Below are 18,258 nucleotides of genomic sequence, written 5' to 3' on the forward strand. Positions count from 1 at the left end.
ATTTAAAAATCTGTTTTAGCTTTTATTCTTTGCTGTATAAAATTAAATGGCATTTGGACATGCCTTTTATCCACAGAGTAGAGGCCCAGTGCATGAAATTCATGCAAGGGGGGAGGTGTCCCCCTCAGCCCAGCCTGCACCCTCTCCTATCTGGAACCCCTTGGGGGATGTCTGATTGCCGATTTAGGCCCAATCCTGATCCCCGGGATCAGGCCTAAACCGGCAGTCAGACATCCCTCTCACAATCCTGGATTGCTGGCTCCTAATCACTCACCTGCCTGCCTGCCTGGTCGCCACTAACTGCCCCCCCCACCCCCATCAGCCTGATCACCCCTCACTGCCTTTGTGTGCCGGCCTGATTGCCCTTAACTGCCCCCCGTCCTGTTCTGGTTGCCCGTAACTGCCCCCCGCTGCTGGCCAGGTCACCCCTTACTGCCCCCCCTGCTGGCCTGGTCATCCCCAACTGCCCCCCCGTCAGCCTTTTCACCCCTCATGCCCCCCCCGCCAGCCTGGTTGCCCCACACAGCCTGCTGTTCAGTCGTTTGGTTGTCCCTCACTAACCCCCCTGCAGCCTGGTTGTAGGCAGCCATCTTGTGAGGGCATGAGGGTCAATTTGCATATTACCTCTTTATTATATAGGATGCAGAGTTGGTGATGTGATGATAGCTCTAGGCAGTGAAGGGAAATTCTGTAATATCTAAGCTCTTGTTTTTATGTTTCTAGTGTTCTTCTTGCTTATATGTGTGTCACTTTCCTTATCTATGAAAAAACGTGAGTAATCATACTCACCTTGCAGTGTGTTCCTGACTGGCAATGTGACATATGGGCAAGACCAAGATTGCATTCTGATTGTGCCACTCACCGTGTGACCCTTCCTTACAAAGTGACTGAACATCTCTAATGCCCATTTACAAAATGGAAACAGCTATATTATTGGCTCCATGACACCACCGTGAGAATGAAATGAGATAATGCACGGGAAGCACTTAGCACAATGCCTGGCTCTGGGTTGGTTCCCAAATGCTGGTTTGTCTTCCAATTTAAAGTGAATCCCCTCTCCAACTCTTAATGTCCTTCTAAGAGCATCTATAAAACTGTGCTTTTCATAAATTACCTTTATGTGGAAGCATGTGTCACTGACTTACTGGATGCTGTTATACTGTTATAAAAAGATCAAGATTATAAAGAAGATTCTTCTATCCTAATGGTTGGCTTCAGGAATCGTGGAGACAGTTAGCCTATGTGTCACAAAAGAGACATTTTTAAAAGGTAAAGGAGTACTTAAAGACATCATTTAGCCTAAGACTGTAAAAGTGTGTGATAAACATATTCTACATTAGTAGAGGTTGCACTGCCCAGAAGCATTGCTACAAGAACTGGAATTAACAACAGATATTCTGAAAACCTCTGGAGAAGAGCATTATGGGGATGAATCAGGAAAAACACACACACAACAACCTCCAGTTCTTAGGTTCCCCAGTAACAGGCTAAGTACACCCAACATAGGATTATCACAAGTAGATGTGTGGAGAACAAGATTTATCCAGAGGGTAAGCAGAGTACAGTTTCAGTTCTCATTTCATTTAAGGAGCCAGTTGTGACAATCCCAGACAAGCTAATACACAAAGGATCTGTTGTGTGTGAATAAATGCCCAGTTGCTTCACCTTTCTCTTTAGGATCTGAAAAGCCACTCTGTTCCTCCCATTTTACCAGGAGGACTTCAGAGGTGCCCAATGCACACACACAGAGTAAATAACATATCATCTTGACCCCTAAGTCTCCACAATCACCCACAACAGAAATTCCTCCCCACAGGCCCATTAGCCCCTGCCTGTCCCTCCTATTACAGACAAAATCCCCTCCATTAACCACAGTCTGCTTCCCCCAGAACTGGCTTCAACTGTGTGAAACCAAGTCACTCAATGTCCTCTCCAAGGCTGCACATCCTTTCTCTTCCTGCTTCAAGAACTGGAGAGAACATGGATTTGGTCCTTTCTCCAGCGCCCCTCTTTTGCAGGTTGCCCGCACCCCATTGCCCTTGTCATCACTACCCAGTTCCTACAGAGTTCATTAGACCTGTGTACAGTTCTGTCACCATCTCCGTCCTTGTTCCTGTCACCTACTCCAAACCTGCCCCTCTTCCTCACCAGGTAGAAAGGGTCAGAAAACTGTGTACCACAGTCATCCTTCAGCAGATGCATCCTTATCCCCATCACCAGCCATTGGTGAGGGTCTTCACTGAACAACTCACAAGCTCCAGCACTTAACCACCTCTTGTCCCACACATCCCTGACATGTGCTCAGCCTTGAGTTGTTCGATCTGTGGACAAGTATGTAGGTTTCACTATTCTCTCTTCCTTATGTGCTTAAAAGTTTGCAGTTTAAAAAGCTTAACCTTGCCGAAACCGGTTTGGCTCAGTGGATAGAGCGTCGGCCTGCGGACTGAAGGGTCCCAGGTTCGATTCCGGTCAAGGGCATGTACCTTGGTTGCGGGCACATCCCCAGTGGGAGGTGTGCAAGAGGCAGCTGATCGATGTTTCTCTCTCATCGATGTTTCTAACTCTCTATCTCTCTCTCTTCCTCTCTGTAAAAAATCAATAAAATATATTTAAAAAAAAAAAAAAAAAGCTTAACCTTTAACATCCTAAACTTTGTCTTCTGTGATCTGCTCTCACCCCATCCTTCACCGCCTTCTCTCCTGACCTGTGCAGTCACTTGTGTCTGCTTCCTCTTCTCTGTGTCCCAAGCCTCCGATACCCTCCTGAGCACTTCCGGGATAGCATGGAGCCCACTCTGCTGCCCAACTCCAGGCTCAGGTGGTTCCCAGGACTCCTTGTGCCCTCCTGGGCTGCCAACACTGTTAGAGTAAGGCCCAAACAAGGCTGACTGGTCATCTGTCCCTGGGCCTCAGCTAACACTCCAGCCTTTTGGCCCCATCCCTGCCCCTGACCCCCGTGGAAACAGTACAAATCTCTACCTTGTCTCGGTCTTCAACACCCTCCTTTGTTGATTGCATCACCAACCACTTTACAGAGAAGCCCGGGGCCACCTGATCTGAGCTTTTATCCTCTATCTCACTGTTGCTCAGAAATTTCAAAAGGATCGTAAATACTATCACTTGTGCTATGAATCGCACACTCTCCCACACCGTGCTCCTTCCACTCTCCTGTGTCCTCCTTCCATCATTTCACCCTTCTACACGTACCTTCCTATGGCCTGGGAAAATGTTCAGGTCTCAGGTGTCCCAAACAAATCTCCCCTGCCTTCCACTCACAGCCTCTTAACATTCAGCTGACGGTTCATCCTCTCCCCTCTCACCTCTTCCAAGCTGGCTTAGGTCTCCCCATATCAAATTTCCCTCCCAAATGTTGGTTCATCTCCTAAATGTTAAGGCCTTTCCTGAGCTTCGACATATACCAGTAATATAGGTACAGATATCCTTAAATGTCTCTCCTGTGAGGCTCTCCCCAGCCCTGTGTGTATGAGGCTCTCCCCTCCTGCCTTGGCTGCCGCCATACCCAACACCCCACATTGATGGGCTTCAGCTGCCCCATCTCTCACTCCAGCAGCCAACCATCTAGACCAGTGGTCGGCAAACTGCGGCTCGCGAGCCACATGCGGCTCTTTGGCCCCTTGAGTTTTTAGCAAAGGCCAGCTTAGGAGTACCCTAATTAAGTTAATAACAATATACCTACCTATATAGTTTAAGTTTAAAACATTTGGCTCTCAAAAGAAATTTCAATCATTGTACTGTTTTGGGGTTTTTTTTGTTGTTGTTGTTTGTTTGTTTTAATTAATTTCTGTTTTTAATTTCTTTATTGATTAAGGTGTTACATATGTGTCCTTATTCCCCCATTACTCCTCCATCCCCACCACTCATGCCCTTAATCGCTGTACTGTTGATATTTGGCTCTGTTGACTAATGAGTTTGCTGACCACTGACCTAGAGGCTCAGCCAGTGAGGCGTGATTCTGATTGGCAGAAGCACCTCTTATGTGGGCATTGTGACCTTGCTCATGAGGGCTAACTTGAATGTCTTTCTGCATGGGCACCTAGCAACTATTTTAGCTTCTTGACGTGACTTACTGGCCCCATTTTGGAATCACAGTAAGATCTCTGGCTTACTGGTTTCTGCCAGCGCCTTCCCCAGGGTAGACCTGGGCTCCAGGCTTTCTTGTCCCAACTCCAAGAGTCCTAATTTACATCTTGGCCCACCCGCAAGCCCAAGGGTTATGCCCTGCTCTGTGTGCTTCCAAGAGAGCCCTGATGTCACCGCTAGTGGGCCCTGGATCAGCTTTTGCTCTTCTTCCTAGGCCCCAGCTATCTGGGTTCTTGTCAGCCCTACTGTTCTGAATAGTCTCATCCCTGATGGCATTTCCCTCCCTGATGGCATTGCCATCCCTGATGGCATTTCCCTCAGTTTGTGACAATAATTGGCTTTCCACAGTTTGACTCAAGGGCCTTTATTTTTTCTCGGCAACTTGTATGTCTGTGGCATTGGCTCTAAGCTCTAAACAGATGTGGGATGATCTTATTGCAAGTGATATCCGCTGTGTTTCATACCCACGTTGTCTGGTATTTTCTCACCGCCCACGTGGTGCTAGGCAAAGCTTCACATTCTGGCAAGAGAGAGGAAAACTGGTTTTGGGTCAAGTATATTACTCTCGTTTTTATTTAGGCCCCAGGCATCAACTCCATTTTCAATCACCTGAACATTTTGCAGGCCCTTTCAACTTAGTGTGTCTAAAATCAAATGGATAGTTTTTACCCTCCAAAACGAATTCCTTCTGTCCTTCCTTTATCGGTTATTGGGTATACCATTCTCTTAAGTCCGTATAGACTCAACCCTCAGCATCAACTTTGAATTGGCCAGTTTTGTTAGGTTGTGCAAGTCTGCAGACTGGAGCTGGCCCACCTGACATGAACTCACCCTCCCTTTTCCAGGTCTACCTTCACCACACTGTTAGCCCTTGCCTTCTCTTAGCCCAAAACTGCAATGGTGTCTTAGATGGGCCTCTATCTCCTTCTCTGCCTTCTCTGTACATGTACTGAGTGCCAGCGTGCCAATGATCCAAGGTCTGTATCCCAGCCTTTTAAGATGCTTACTAGGGGGAAGCAGGCCAGTGAACAGACAAGGCTGTGTTAGCCGAACAGCTGGCTCAGGAAGGGGGAAGAGGAAGAGAGATCAGTTCTCTCCTAGGGGCAGGGCCAGAAAGGCTGCAGACAGGAAGCTAGGCTTGACCTGAGTCTGCAGAAAAGGTGTGTCTGGTGAGGAGCATGAGTCCATGTGCAGCAGAGGAAAAGTGGAGGTGTGGAATCACATGGTGAGGGCCTATCTGGGACTCTGCACATCAGTGTCTGGAATGCTGGAGGAGGAGGGGGAGGTGGTGGCCAGGTCCTGCCCAGCCTTGAAGGCCTGGTGATGGGTATGGATGGATCCTGTGGGCAAGGGAGTTACTGGCTTGTTAAGGAATGGGAGCATGACAATGACACTACGTGTGAATAGTACCTGGGGACACAGTGTGAACAGTGGACAAGCTCTAGGAGACCTAGAGCAGGGAGCTCAGCTCACATGCCACAGACACAGTCCAGGTGAGAGACAACAGGGTCTGGAGCTTAGAGAAGAGGATGGGCTGGAGGGGAAAGGAGAGGAGAGAGATGCTCAAGAGGCAGCCTGGATGGACCTGGCAGATGGGACACTGAGGAAGAAGGAGAGGGAAGAGTTGGGAGCTGGCTGAGACTTCTGATTTAGGTGGCTGGAAAGATGGGGCACAGAGCTTGTAAAAGAAAAAGGAAGTTTGGGAGAAAGATAATAAGGCCTGCTTGCAAAATGCTTGGTTTGACGTGCATGTAGCGGACACTCAAATGAAAGTATAAGGCAGTTGGAAATATGGCCTCTATCAAATAGAACTTTCTATGATGAGGGAAATGTTCTAGAGATCCATGATGGCCATGGTAGCTACTAGCCATGCACCTGATATGTACTTGAAATGTGGCTAGTACAGCTGAGGAGCTGAAGTTTACTTAATTGTAGTGAACTCACATTTCGGTAGCCACATGGGACTAGAGGCTATAATGGTGGACAGTGCAGCCCTTGCAAGAGACCAAGCCTGTAGGCACAGATTCAGGAGCTACCAGTACGCATGTGCTGCTTAATGCCTCTCTTGTACCGGAAAGTATTGAAGGTTCACAGAGTAAGAAGAAATTAGCTTCAGCAGCAGATAAAGAGGGAAAAGGAGAGTAGAAAGGGAGATGGGAGCAAAGTCGGTTCAGCGCACCAAATGCCCATTATGAACCCATGGTGTGAAATGTGAGCCCCAAATCTTTTGAAGCTGGAGAAACTGGCAGCGTGACAGGGGTGCTGGCAGAGCAGAGGATTGTCGGGTGAAGCTGGCCAAGGACTGAGGGCTGGGAGCCCAGGTGACATGTGAGGGGAGGAGACCAAGAAGGACAGGCCAAAGAAGCCAGGGCAAGCTGGATAGGGGAAATGGCTTAGGCATCTGGCAGTTGGGAGGAATGGTAAGTGTGAGGTATGAGGACTGAATGGGAGTTAAGGAAACAGACAGGAATCCAGTCAATTATTTCAGGAGCTGAGCTGTGAAGAAAATGTGCGACAGGATAGATGCTGGGAGGCAAAGAACTTCACCTTCCTCAGCACACAGCTACAATCATGTCACTCACCTGTTCAGGGACTGCAATTACCAAGGGCTGTCATTTGAGGTACTGTGGTTCATCTTCATCTTCTGTGACCTCCCTTCACACACCCTATGGTGCACCCAAACCAGCCCAAGCACACCACTCAACGAAAGGTCTGCCACTGCAGGTGGGAAAATCATCAGAGAAGCCCGGAATTTGAAGAAGGAACCAGCCAGACCTACCCACCCCCCGCCACCACCACTTTTTTAAAAAAAAGCAGCAAACCTGTATGCAATCAGAGACCACAAAAGACCTGTCAAGGTCACTTCAGGATTGAGAATACTCCTCTATTATTTATTACTCTCAATTCAGTGCCAGTCTTGAAGTGCTGCTTCCTGTCATGTTAATTCTCTAAATAGTATTGGATTGCACTCTGTGATTATCCTGAAAGCTTCCTTTATTAACTTAAGAGATAAAATCTACCTTGCCCTTCCACATGCATTCTTCTCTAAATATAAAGTTCAGAAATGCCAGGCTGTCTATATGTTGACCAAATACCCGGTACTAACAATGGAGTAGTTCTCAAACATTGGTGAACTATTGAGGCAGGATAGGGCCTGTGCCTGTGCATTTTCACTGCACGTCTGGGATGACTTGGACACCCTCCAAAGTTTAGGGACCAGTCTTCTGTCATGCTCCAGGATGGGAGTCCCCGTACCCTATATCTCATGGACTACGAGGTAGGCTTCCTTCTCAGAGAGTGGCCTCTGCTCAACCTTCCTCTCTCTCGTTTGGGAGTGTGAGTTAGGATAATTTGGATGGAAAACAGGATTCAGGAAGCAGAATCAAAACCCTTACATACACAAACTCCTGTTTTTTTCAGGGAGAACCTTATTCTATAAGCAAAGCTCGAACTTCTTTGATAGCTCTATGAGGTCTGGCTGGTCCTAGAGTTCAAGAGGAGAATAGGAAGCTGCTGGTAACATTTAGATCCAGGAGCTATGAGTTTCTAGGTCTCCTGAAAAGACCAAAGTTCCATCGCTGTTAATGACATCTAATAAAAGGTGCAGTCTCCTAGACACCTATTGGCAGATCTATACTTCCACCAAGGCTTTATTAACTCCAACACTAGAAAGAAAAGAGAGTTGTTCTTCCCACCAAAGCCTTTGGGGCAAGATTGCAGCAAAACTCTGAGCATCTGGAATTCCAAGACGGTGGTAGATTAACTGGAGGCTACATTGACATTCTCCCAGGACCAAACTGGACTTACAATTGAAACATAGAAAAACCATCCTGAACAACCAACTGAAGACTAGCTAGAGAAAACCCTTATAACCAAGGACATAAAGTGGAGACCACATAGAGACTGATAGGAAGTGCAGAGGCAAGAGAGGCATGGCTGGGCTCCCACAGGCAGCAGCAGCTGAAGTTCCAGAGGGATATCTCAGCTGTGGCAGGCTCCCACCCATACTTTGGGCAGAAAACATGATTCAGGAATATCTATTCTATCTACAAGAGACCCACCTTAGAACAAAAGACTCACACAGGATGAGAGTAAAGGGATAAAAAAAAAATTTCAATGCAAATGGAAACAAAAAAGCTGGGGTAGCAATACTCATATCTGACAGAATAGACTTAAAAATGAAGGCCATCACATCAGATAATAAAGGTCACCACATAATACTAAGGGGATTGGTACAAGAAGACATAAACCTGGTAAACCTATATGCACCCAATACAGAAGCACCTAAAAATGTGTGTGTATATACATATACACATACACATACACATACACATACACATACACATACACATACACATACATATACATATACATATACATATACATATACATATACATAACCACCTGGAGTACTTTAAGGGAGAGATTGACAACAATGCAGCCATAGTAGGGGACTTTAACAACCCACTGATTTCACCGGATAGATCTTCCAGACAAAAAATCAACAAGGAAATAGTGACTCTAAATGACACATTAGATCAGATGGATTTAATTGACATTAACAGAAAAATTTACCCCAAAGCTGCAGAATATACATTTTCCTCAAAATGTATATTCCACATGTTAGGACAAAAAACAAGTCTCTACAAGTTCAAGAAGATGAAAATCACATCAAGCATCTTCTCAGATCACAGGTGCATGAAATTAGAAATCAACTCAAAAATATTCAAACATATGGAGGCTAAATCGCATGTTATTAAACAATGAATGGGTTACCAATGAGATCAAGGAAGAAACAAAAAACTTACAGGAAACAAATAAAAATAAACACAAACAACCCAAAATCTATGAGACACAGTGAAAGCAGTCCTGAGAGGGCAATTCATAGCACTACAAGCCTACTCCATAAAATAAGAAAATTTTTCAATAAACTGACACCACAACTTAAAGAATTAAGAAAAGAACAATAAGAAAAGCCCAGAGGGAATAGAAGGAAGGAAATGATAAATATCAGAGTGGAAATAAATGACACAGAGATTAAAAAAAAACATACAAAAGATCAATGAAACCAAGAACTGGTTCTTTGAAAGGATAAACAAGATTGATGAATCTTTAGCCAGACTCATCAAGAAACAGAGAGGATCTAAATCAATAAAATTAGAAATGAAAGACGTGAAATAACAACTTACACCTCAGAAATACAAAGGATTGTAAGAAAATACAAGGAGAGGGAGAAATAGAAACATCAATGATAAGAGAGAATCACTGATTGCCAACTCCCACACACCCGCCACTGGGGATTGAGCCCACAAACTGGGCATGTGCCCTTGACCAGAAGTGAACCTGGGACCCTTCAGTCCACAGGCCAACGCTCTATGCACTGAGCCAAACCAGCTAGGGCCCATTTTTTATAAAAACTCTCAGCCAAGTGGGAATAGAGCGATTATACTTCAACATAATAAAGGCCATATATTATAAACCTACAGCGAACATCATACTCAATGGGCAGAAACTAAATCCATTTCCCCTAAGAACAGAAAAAAGATAGGGATGTCTGCTTTCACCATTCTTATTAGACATGGTACTGGATATCTTAGCCACAGTGATCAAAAAAGAAGAAAAAGTAAAAGGCATCCAAATTGGAAAGGAGGAACTAAAACGGTCATTTTTCGCAGATGACATGATATTATACATAGAAAACGCTAAAGACTCCATAAAAAAAAACAAAAAAAAAAAAAACAAAAAAAACTACAGGATTTAATAAATGAATGCGACAACATAGCAGGATACAAAATTAACACCCAGAAATCAATGTCATTTTTATACACCAACTAGAGGCCCGGTGCATGAAATTCATGCATGGGGAGGAGGGGTGTCCCTCAGCCCAGCATGCACCCTCTCCAATCTGGGACCCCTCAAGGGATATCCGACTGCCTGTTTAGGCCCGATCCCGGTAGGACATCCCTCTCACAATCCAGGACTGCTAGCTCCTAACTGCCCTCCCCTGCAGGCCTGGTCCCCCCAACTGCTCTCCCCTGCAGGCCTGGGCCCCCCAAACTGCCCTCCCCTACAGGCCTGATACTCCCAACTGCTCTCCCCTGCAGGCCTGGGTCCCCCCCAACTGCCCTTCCCTGCAGGCTCGGTCGCCCCCAACTACCCTCCTCTGCTGGCCTGGTCACCCCTAACTGCCCTCTCCTGCAGGCTTGATCGCCCCCAAATGCCCTCCCTTGCAGGCCTAGTTCCCTGCAACTGCTCTCCCCTACAGGCCTGGGTCCCCCCCAACTTCCCTTCCCTGCAGGCTTGATCGCCCCCAACTGCCCTCCCTTGCAGGCCATCTTGTGGTGGCCATCTTTTTTTTTTTTTTAGATTTTATTTTATTGACGTTTTACAGAGAGGAAGAGAGAGGGATAGAGAGTTAGAAACATCGATGAGAGAGAAACATCTATCAGCTGCCTCTTGCACACCCCCTACTGGGGATGTGCCCGCAACCAAGGTACATGCCCTTGACCGGAATCGAACCTGGGACCCTTGAGTCCGCAGGCCGACGCTCTATCCACTGAGCCAAACCGGTTTTGGCTGTGGTGGCCATCTTGTGTCCACATGGGAGCAGCAATCTTTGACCACATGGGGGAAGCCATCTTGTGTGTTGGAGTGATGGCCAATTTGCATATTACTCTTTTATTAGATAGGATAATGAACTCTCAGAAAGAGAAACGAAAAAAATCAATCCCATTTACCAATGCAACAACAACAAAAATTAAGATACTTAGGAATAAACTTAACCAAGGAGGTAAAGACCTGTACTCGGAAAACTACAGGACATTGAAAAGAGATAGAGGAAGATATGAACAAGTAGAAGAATATACCATGTTCATGGATTGGTAGAATCAACATCATTAAAATGTCCATATTACCTACAATCTATAGATTCAATGCAATCCCTATTAAAACACCAACAGCATATTTCATACATCTAGAACAAACACTACACAAATTTATATGGAATCCAAAAAGACTCAATAGCTACAGCAATCTTGAGAAAGAAGAACAAAGTTGGAGGAATCACAATACTGGATATTAAGTTATACTACAAAGCCATTGTACTCAAAACAGTCTGGTACTGGCACACAAACAGGCAGATAGATCAATGGAACAGAACAGAGATCCCAGAAATTGACCCAAACCATTATGCTCAATTAATATTTGAGAAAGGAGGTAAGAGCATTCAATGGAGTAAAGACAGTATTTTCAACAAATGGTGCTGAGAAAATTGGACAGATATATGCAAAAAAATGTGTGCACCATACACAAGAATAAACTAAAAATGGATGAAAGACTCAAATGTAAATCATTAAACCATTAAAATTTTAGAAGAAACCTTAGGCAGTAAAATCTCAGATATCTTTTTTAAAAAACTGTTTATGAATACATCTCTGGGCCCTAGGACCTAGGACAAAAGAAACTAGGGAGAAAATAAACAAATGGAATACATCAAAATAAAAAGCTTTTGCACAGCAAAAGAAACCATCAACAAAACAACAAGAAAGCCCACTGCATGGGAGAACATATTTACCAATGATACATTCGATATGGGGTTAATTTCTAAAATATATAAGGAACTCATACAACTTAACAAAAAGAAGACAATCCAATTAAAAAATGGGCAAAGGATCTAAATACTAGTAGACACTTCTCCAAAGGGGACATACAGAAGGCCAAGAGACATATGAAAAAGAGCTCAAAGTCAGTAATCATCAGAGAGATGCACATACACATCAGAATGGCTATCATCAACAAATCAACAAATTCCAAGTTCTGGCAAGGATGTGGAGAAAAGGGAACCGAGTACATTACTGATGGGAATGCAAACTGGTACAGCCATTATGGAAAACAGAATGGAGTTTCCTGAAAAAATTAAATATGAAACTGCCATTTGACCCAGTGATCCCATTTCCAGGAGTATATCCTAAGAATCCTAAATCCAATCAGAAAGAATGTATGCACCCCTATGTCCATAGCAGCACAAATTATAATAGCCAAGATCTAGAAACAGTCCAAGTGCCCATCAGTAGATGAGTGGATAAAAAAGCTGTGGTACATTTACACAATGGAATACTATGCATCTGTAAAAAAGAAGGATCTCTTATCCTTTGAGACAGCATGGAGGGACCTGGAGAGTATAATGCTAAGTGAAATAAGTCAGTCAGAGAAAGAGAAGTGTCACATGATCTCACTCATATGTGGAATCTAATGAACAAAATAAACTGATGAACAAAATAGTTCCAGAGACATAGAAGCCTGGAACATACTGATCAATCTCAGAGGGAAGGCAGGGGAGGGTGGGTGGGGAGAGATTAACCAAAGAACCTGTATGCATATATGCATAACCCATGGACACAGACAATAGGGTTGTGAAGGCCTGGGGAAAGTGTGTGTGTGGGGTGGAGGGGGTCAATGTGGAAAAAATGGGGACATCTGGAATACCTTCAGCAATAAAGAGAAATTAAAAAACAAACAAACCCTGAGCACCCCCATACCTGTCTTGCTCGAATTTTTCCAGCCTCTCCTGTTCCTTCTGCTCCTTAAGCAGCCGGGCCTGGCGTCTCTTTTCTGCCAGGATCTTTGCGGCCTCTCCTGCATTGGTGGTACCTGCAATAGGCTTCCCTGAGGCTGCACCAGAGGGATCAAGGGAAATGAAATTGATCACTCTCACGCGGCAGCTGCCACTTTGAAAGGGAAGATCCTACCCAGTGGTGGATGGGAAACGCCGCAGGACTGGCACAATTAGCCACTAAGCAGAGACGCTGCAATGGGTGGCTATGACTGGAATATATTTCACAGTGGAGAGCAGTGGAAAGGCGAAGAGAAACAGGGTCACTAGCAAGTCCCACAGCAGCCACCATCCCTGCGCCCATCTGGGTGAACTCGCTCCATCCTTCACAGCAGCTTCTAGGACTAAAGGAAGAGCCTCTCCGTGGGACGTGCTGATGCTGGCCCGATGCAGCAGGGGACAGGACTGAGGGGCAACATGCAAGCCTAGAGAGCACAGGATGTGCAGTTGTCTACGTGAAGACCCCTTCTTTCCTCTCTCCCCCAAACACAAGACTCCCACATAGATCGAGGACAAACCGGCTGGGAAAGCCGAGGCTGGGGTGGCAAGGACAAGGAGGGCCTACCTGCGCTGCTCTCGCCCTTCCCTCCTGCAGCCATGTTCTTCTCGAAGGCATACTTCTCCACCAGGCGCTTCTCCGTGGCTTCCACCCTGAGTGAGCCAGCTGCCAGTTGAGCCAGGGCCCCTTCCCGTTCCTTGTTGCTCTTTTCTTTGTCCGCTTTCTTCTTGGGTGTTTCCTGGCTGGAAAAGGCGGGTAAGCGGTACTGCACAAGAGATTCCGGATATGGCACCTTCACATTCTTCGGAGACAGTGGGAATCCTTTGCCAGTGGCTCTGGAAGACCGAAAACATGCCAGAAGGTAATTACTGTGCCTGACCACAGAACTCTCCATTCCTAAGACAGCTGGTTCCAAAAAGTTGAACAATTTAATCTTCTAAGAAGAACAAATGACATCATGTCCTAAGGTCACTTAACTTTAATGACAATGTAAAGGTGGCGTGTTAGGCTTTCTTCCACCACCTCTTTTAGATGGACACCAGAGCTGGATCTGGCATTAGAATATGGCAATAGACCAGCTTTTACCATTGTAGCAAAATACATGTAACACAAAATTTACCACCTTAACCATTTGTAAGTATACAATTCAGTGACATTCAGTACATTCACACTGCGGTGCAAACCACTACCACCATCCACCCACAGAACTCTGTTCCCATTAAAACACTAACTCCCCATGCCTCTCTCCCCAGCTCCTGGAAAACTCCTCCCTTCTGCTTTCTGTCTCTAGAAATTTGACTATTCCAGCTAGCTCACAGAAATGAAATCATGCAGGATTGATTCTTTTGTATCTGGCTTATTTTGCTCAGCATATGTCTTTAATGTTCTTTTGTTCCCACAAAGTTTGGTAATTTCATCCCCCCCCCCCCCCCCCCCCACCAATTTCCTAGAAATAAGTATCTTGGCTGATTAAAGAAATTAAACACAAATTAATTATGGGAACTCACTGTGCTTTCATAGAGTTTTATTTTTAAGTACTTTCTCATCTATTTAATAAGGATCTATTTAATCGCCAGGAGAACCCAGTGAGTAGGCAGGAAATTACTATTAACCATATTTTCCATAAGAAAACCCAAGTCCCAAATGCCTAAATGATCTTTCCCAAGATGTGGCAACAGATGAGAGAGCCAAGGCTGGCATCCAAGTCACTGATTCTTCATCTTGCTCTTTAATAGTTCTCCCACTTTAATTTTTAAAAGGTCAATACATCCAGTGATTAAAAACCTAACAAAGGGGATTCACAAGTTTTGTTGGGGTGGTAGAGCTAGGCTATAACATTTTAAGGTTCCTAATTATAGGAAACATGAACAAACACCTCTGTAAAGTAGAACAACAAGATTATCTCTCAGGAGAGGGTTGTCACGCTTCTGAGCATGAGTTTACTGCAAAGCAGAACCCCAAAGGACTTTTTTACTCCGCAGGTTGGAATCCAGTTCTATTTTCTCCAAAGTCACTAGACTCCAGGCATGGTGAACACAGCCCACCCACAGGATGGGAGGGGGCTGTGGTCTTGTCAGCACAAGCTGGTCAATAGTCTTTAAAGTCTATGCGGTGTTTTTTAAAAAATATTTTGGTTGATTTCAGAGACGAAGGGAGAGGGAGAGAGAGAGACAGAAACATCAATGATGAATGAGAATCATTGATTGGCTGCCTCCTGCACACCCCACACTGGGAATCAAACCATGACCTCCTGGTTTATATGTCAATGCTCAACCACTGAGCCACGCCGGCCCGGCTAAAGTCTATGTTCATGGTCACAGTTTATTCCTTCCCAGAGAGGAAAAGAACAATTTTATACCAGAGAAACTTGTGGATACCACCTTAACACAGTGAGCAAAGTTACCATTACCAGTAGTGTAGCAACCTGACATCCTGGCCACATGATATGACCACTGAGAAGGAGCTGACATCCCTCCTGGCAGATTCCTGTCCCAAAGGCACAATCATGAGGAAACAGCAGATTGACCCAATAGAAAAACGATCCCCAGAAATAATTGGCCTGTGTCCTTTTAAAATTTCAAGGTCATGAAGAAGAAAGGCTGAAGAAGTGTTTCAATGCAGTATAGAAGCCTAGGGTGGATCCTGGAGCAGGGGGAAAATGCTATAAAGGATCTCATTGGGACAAGTGGCAAAAGTGGCATATAGACTATAAATTACATAACAACATTATATCAAAGTTAAATTTCTGACTTTCAGAATTGTACTGTGGTTATACAAAAGTTTTTTTTTTCATTCTTAGAGGTAAAAGGTCATGACGTCTTTAAGTTACTCCCAAATGGTACTGGGGAAAATGTATGTGTGTGTGTGTCTATGGAAAGGGAATGAGTGAGTAGGGGGATGGGAATGATGAAGCAAATGTGACTAAAGGTTAACAGGATTAAAATTGTACAGGAGTTCTTTGTTCTAGTCTTGCAATTCTTCTGTATGATTGAAATGATTTCACAATAAAAAGCCTTTTAAAAATTGGTCCAAACTCAAATTTCTCTCTCAAAAGACTGAAAAATACAGGACTCAGAAATGGGTGAGTATATAAGTATGACTGTGAGGAGGGGGTGTAACTTAACATTTTCAATTATCCTTTTCAAGAAAATTTTCAGGTAAGAATATAAAAACCTATTTGAGAATGGTGGTGACCAAAACAACAATGAAGCCCGACCAGCATGGCTCAGTGGTTGAGCATTGACCTATGAACCAGGAGATCACGGTTCAATTCCTGGTCAGGGCACATGCCCGGGTTGCAGGCTCGATCCCCAGTGCAGGAGGCAGCCGATCAATGATTCTCTCTCATTATTGATGTTTCTATCTATCTCCCTCTCCCTTCCTCTCTGAAATCAATATAAGCATATTTTTTTAAAAAAGAGCCCATCATTTCTCCAGAAGATACTCAAAGAGTGAAGGAGGTAAGTCACAGTTCAGCATTCCTCCTGCTCACCTCTTAGGGTCGCCCATGCCTTGTGGGGAGCAGGATGCACACCCCGCACTGCACAGAGCCCCACCAAACTGCTTTAACCTTCTAACTGTGACAAACGGGAAAGATGCTTACCTGGATGCCACAGGAGAAGATGACCTCTTAGAAAGGCCTGTGGGAAAATTGTATCTTTTCACAGGAGACCCGGGGCTCGAGTTGGAAAAAGCAGTTGTTGCTTGTGACCCCCTCTTCATCTTCTCTATCTGTAGGGGACATAGAACAGGACAGCTATGACCCACAACTGCAGTTTCTAAAAATACCCCAGATGGAAGCGATGCACAACTTCCTTTCAGAAGGACACAATGGGAGTATTTGCAGAGAAGCATCATGAGCTCATTATATTTAGGTGATTTAGTCAAAAATAAATTCAGCCTCAAAATGCAAAGATTTCTTTCTCCTTGTTATCTTGAGAAGAGTTAACAACAGAACCATATAATGGTTCTGGATACAGGGGTGGGCAAAAGTAGGTTAAATTACCAGCCATCATTACCTAAAAGATAAATCATAAGGATATGAAATAATAACAATAATACAAATAAGTATAATAATTAATAAGTACATAATAATAAAATACACTGTTTTGCGTACTCAGAACTGTAAACCTACTTTTGCCCACTCCTGTATATAAAGATCTACAATCATTAGGAAAAGTTTCAGGTGTGATTATAACACAAAATGGTGAGTTGAGACTCTGGCCAAGTGACTTATTTGGTTGGAGTGTCTTCTAATACACCAAAAGGTTGTGGGTTTGATCCCCGGTCAGGGCATGGATAGGAAGCAAACAATCAATATTTCTCTCTCTCTCTCTCTCTCTCTCTCTCTCTCTCTCTCTCTCCCTCTCTCTTTCTCCCCCCACCCCTGCTCTCTCTCAACATGTCCTCAGGTGAGGATTTTTTAAAAAAGGAGGAGGGTGGTTCTAGCTGGTTTGGCTCAATGGATAGAGCATCGGCCTCCAGAATGAAAGGTCCTGTGCACTTGGGAGCCCTAGGGGGATGTCTGACTGCCAGCTTAGGCCATGAGCCCAGCTTCTGGCTAAGTGGCGCTCCCCCTGTGGGAGCGCACTGGCCACCAGGGGGCAGCTCCTGCATTGAGCGTCTGCCCCTGGTGGTCAGTGCGCATCATAGCAACTGGTCATTCCGCTATTTGGTCAATTTGCATATTAGCCTTTTATTATATAGGATATGTATAACCCATGGACACAGACAATAGTGTGGTGAAGGCCTATGGGGGGGGCAGGTCCAGTGTGGAGGAGGTGAATGGGATAAAAAGAAAAGGGACATATGTACTAGTTTCCACAATAAAAATCCTTATATATAAAAGGCTAATATGCAAAGTGTCCCCTCAGGAGTTCGACCAGGAGACTGGGAGTTTGATCACTCTCTATGACATGTGCTGACCACCAGGGGTCAGCACAGAATAAAGGGAGGCCATGGCCAGCAGCTGGGGAAGGGAGGCCCAGGCTGGCAGCTGGAAGGAAGGCCCGGGCTGGCAGCCAGAAGACCGCTGGCCAGGCCTAGGGACTCTACCCATGCACAGATTTCATGCACCGGGCCTCTAGTAAATTTATAAAAAGACAGTAAGCTGTGGACCCTGGGACCCCACCCACCCCTCTATATCTTCCCCATGGTCTCCCTCTGCAGGAGGCTAGAGGCATGGGCCTTGGTGCCTGGCTCATAGTGGGTGCTCTGCAAGGGTGATTCCCTTCTCCCTTCATCACACTCTTCTGTAGCAAATCCTTATTTGGTCCTCACACCCATATACATAGGCCCCCCTCCACAGTAATACACCCTACTATAAAAACCAAGGGTCTGAAACATTCACTTCTCATGTGAAAACCTCAGGGCCACCCTGGATTTAAAAAATAAATGTGGTGCTATAAAAATAAATGCCCAGTAGTAGAGTAATGTGGTGGTTTTAAAATAAATGCACACATAATTGGGTGTTCTCCCTTCAATAGGTGGGGCTCAATTCCCATACTCCTGAGCATGGGCTGGTCTCAGTGACTTGCTTTTAATGCACA

At 44.9% G+C, this 18,258-nt stretch overlaps 1 protein-coding gene across 1 annotated transcript in view; it reads right to left on the bottom strand.

The window, feature by feature from the left end:
* MAP7D2 (MAP7 domain containing 2) overlaps window positions 1-18,258 on the bottom strand; it is a 95,777-nt gene that overhangs the window by 12,103 nt on the left and 65,416 nt on the right. Inside the window, exons 8-10 of the mRNA XM_054720663.1 lie at window positions 16,314-16,441; window positions 13,277-13,545; window positions 12,638-12,770 (exon numbers count right to left, since the gene is read on the bottom strand). Coding sequence (XP_054576638.1) covers window positions 12,638-12,770; window positions 13,277-13,545; window positions 16,314-16,441 — 530 coding nt within the window. The remainder of the gene's footprint in view (window positions 1-12,637; window positions 12,771-13,276; window positions 13,546-16,313; window positions 16,442-18,258) is intronic.

The sequence above is a fragment of the Eptesicus fuscus genome, chromosome 1, assembly GCF_027574615.1.
Source record: "Eptesicus fuscus isolate TK198812 chromosome 1, DD_ASM_mEF_20220401, whole genome shotgun sequence".
NCBI classification, from domain to species: domain Eukaryota; kingdom Metazoa; phylum Chordata; class Mammalia; order Chiroptera; family Vespertilionidae; genus Eptesicus; species Eptesicus fuscus.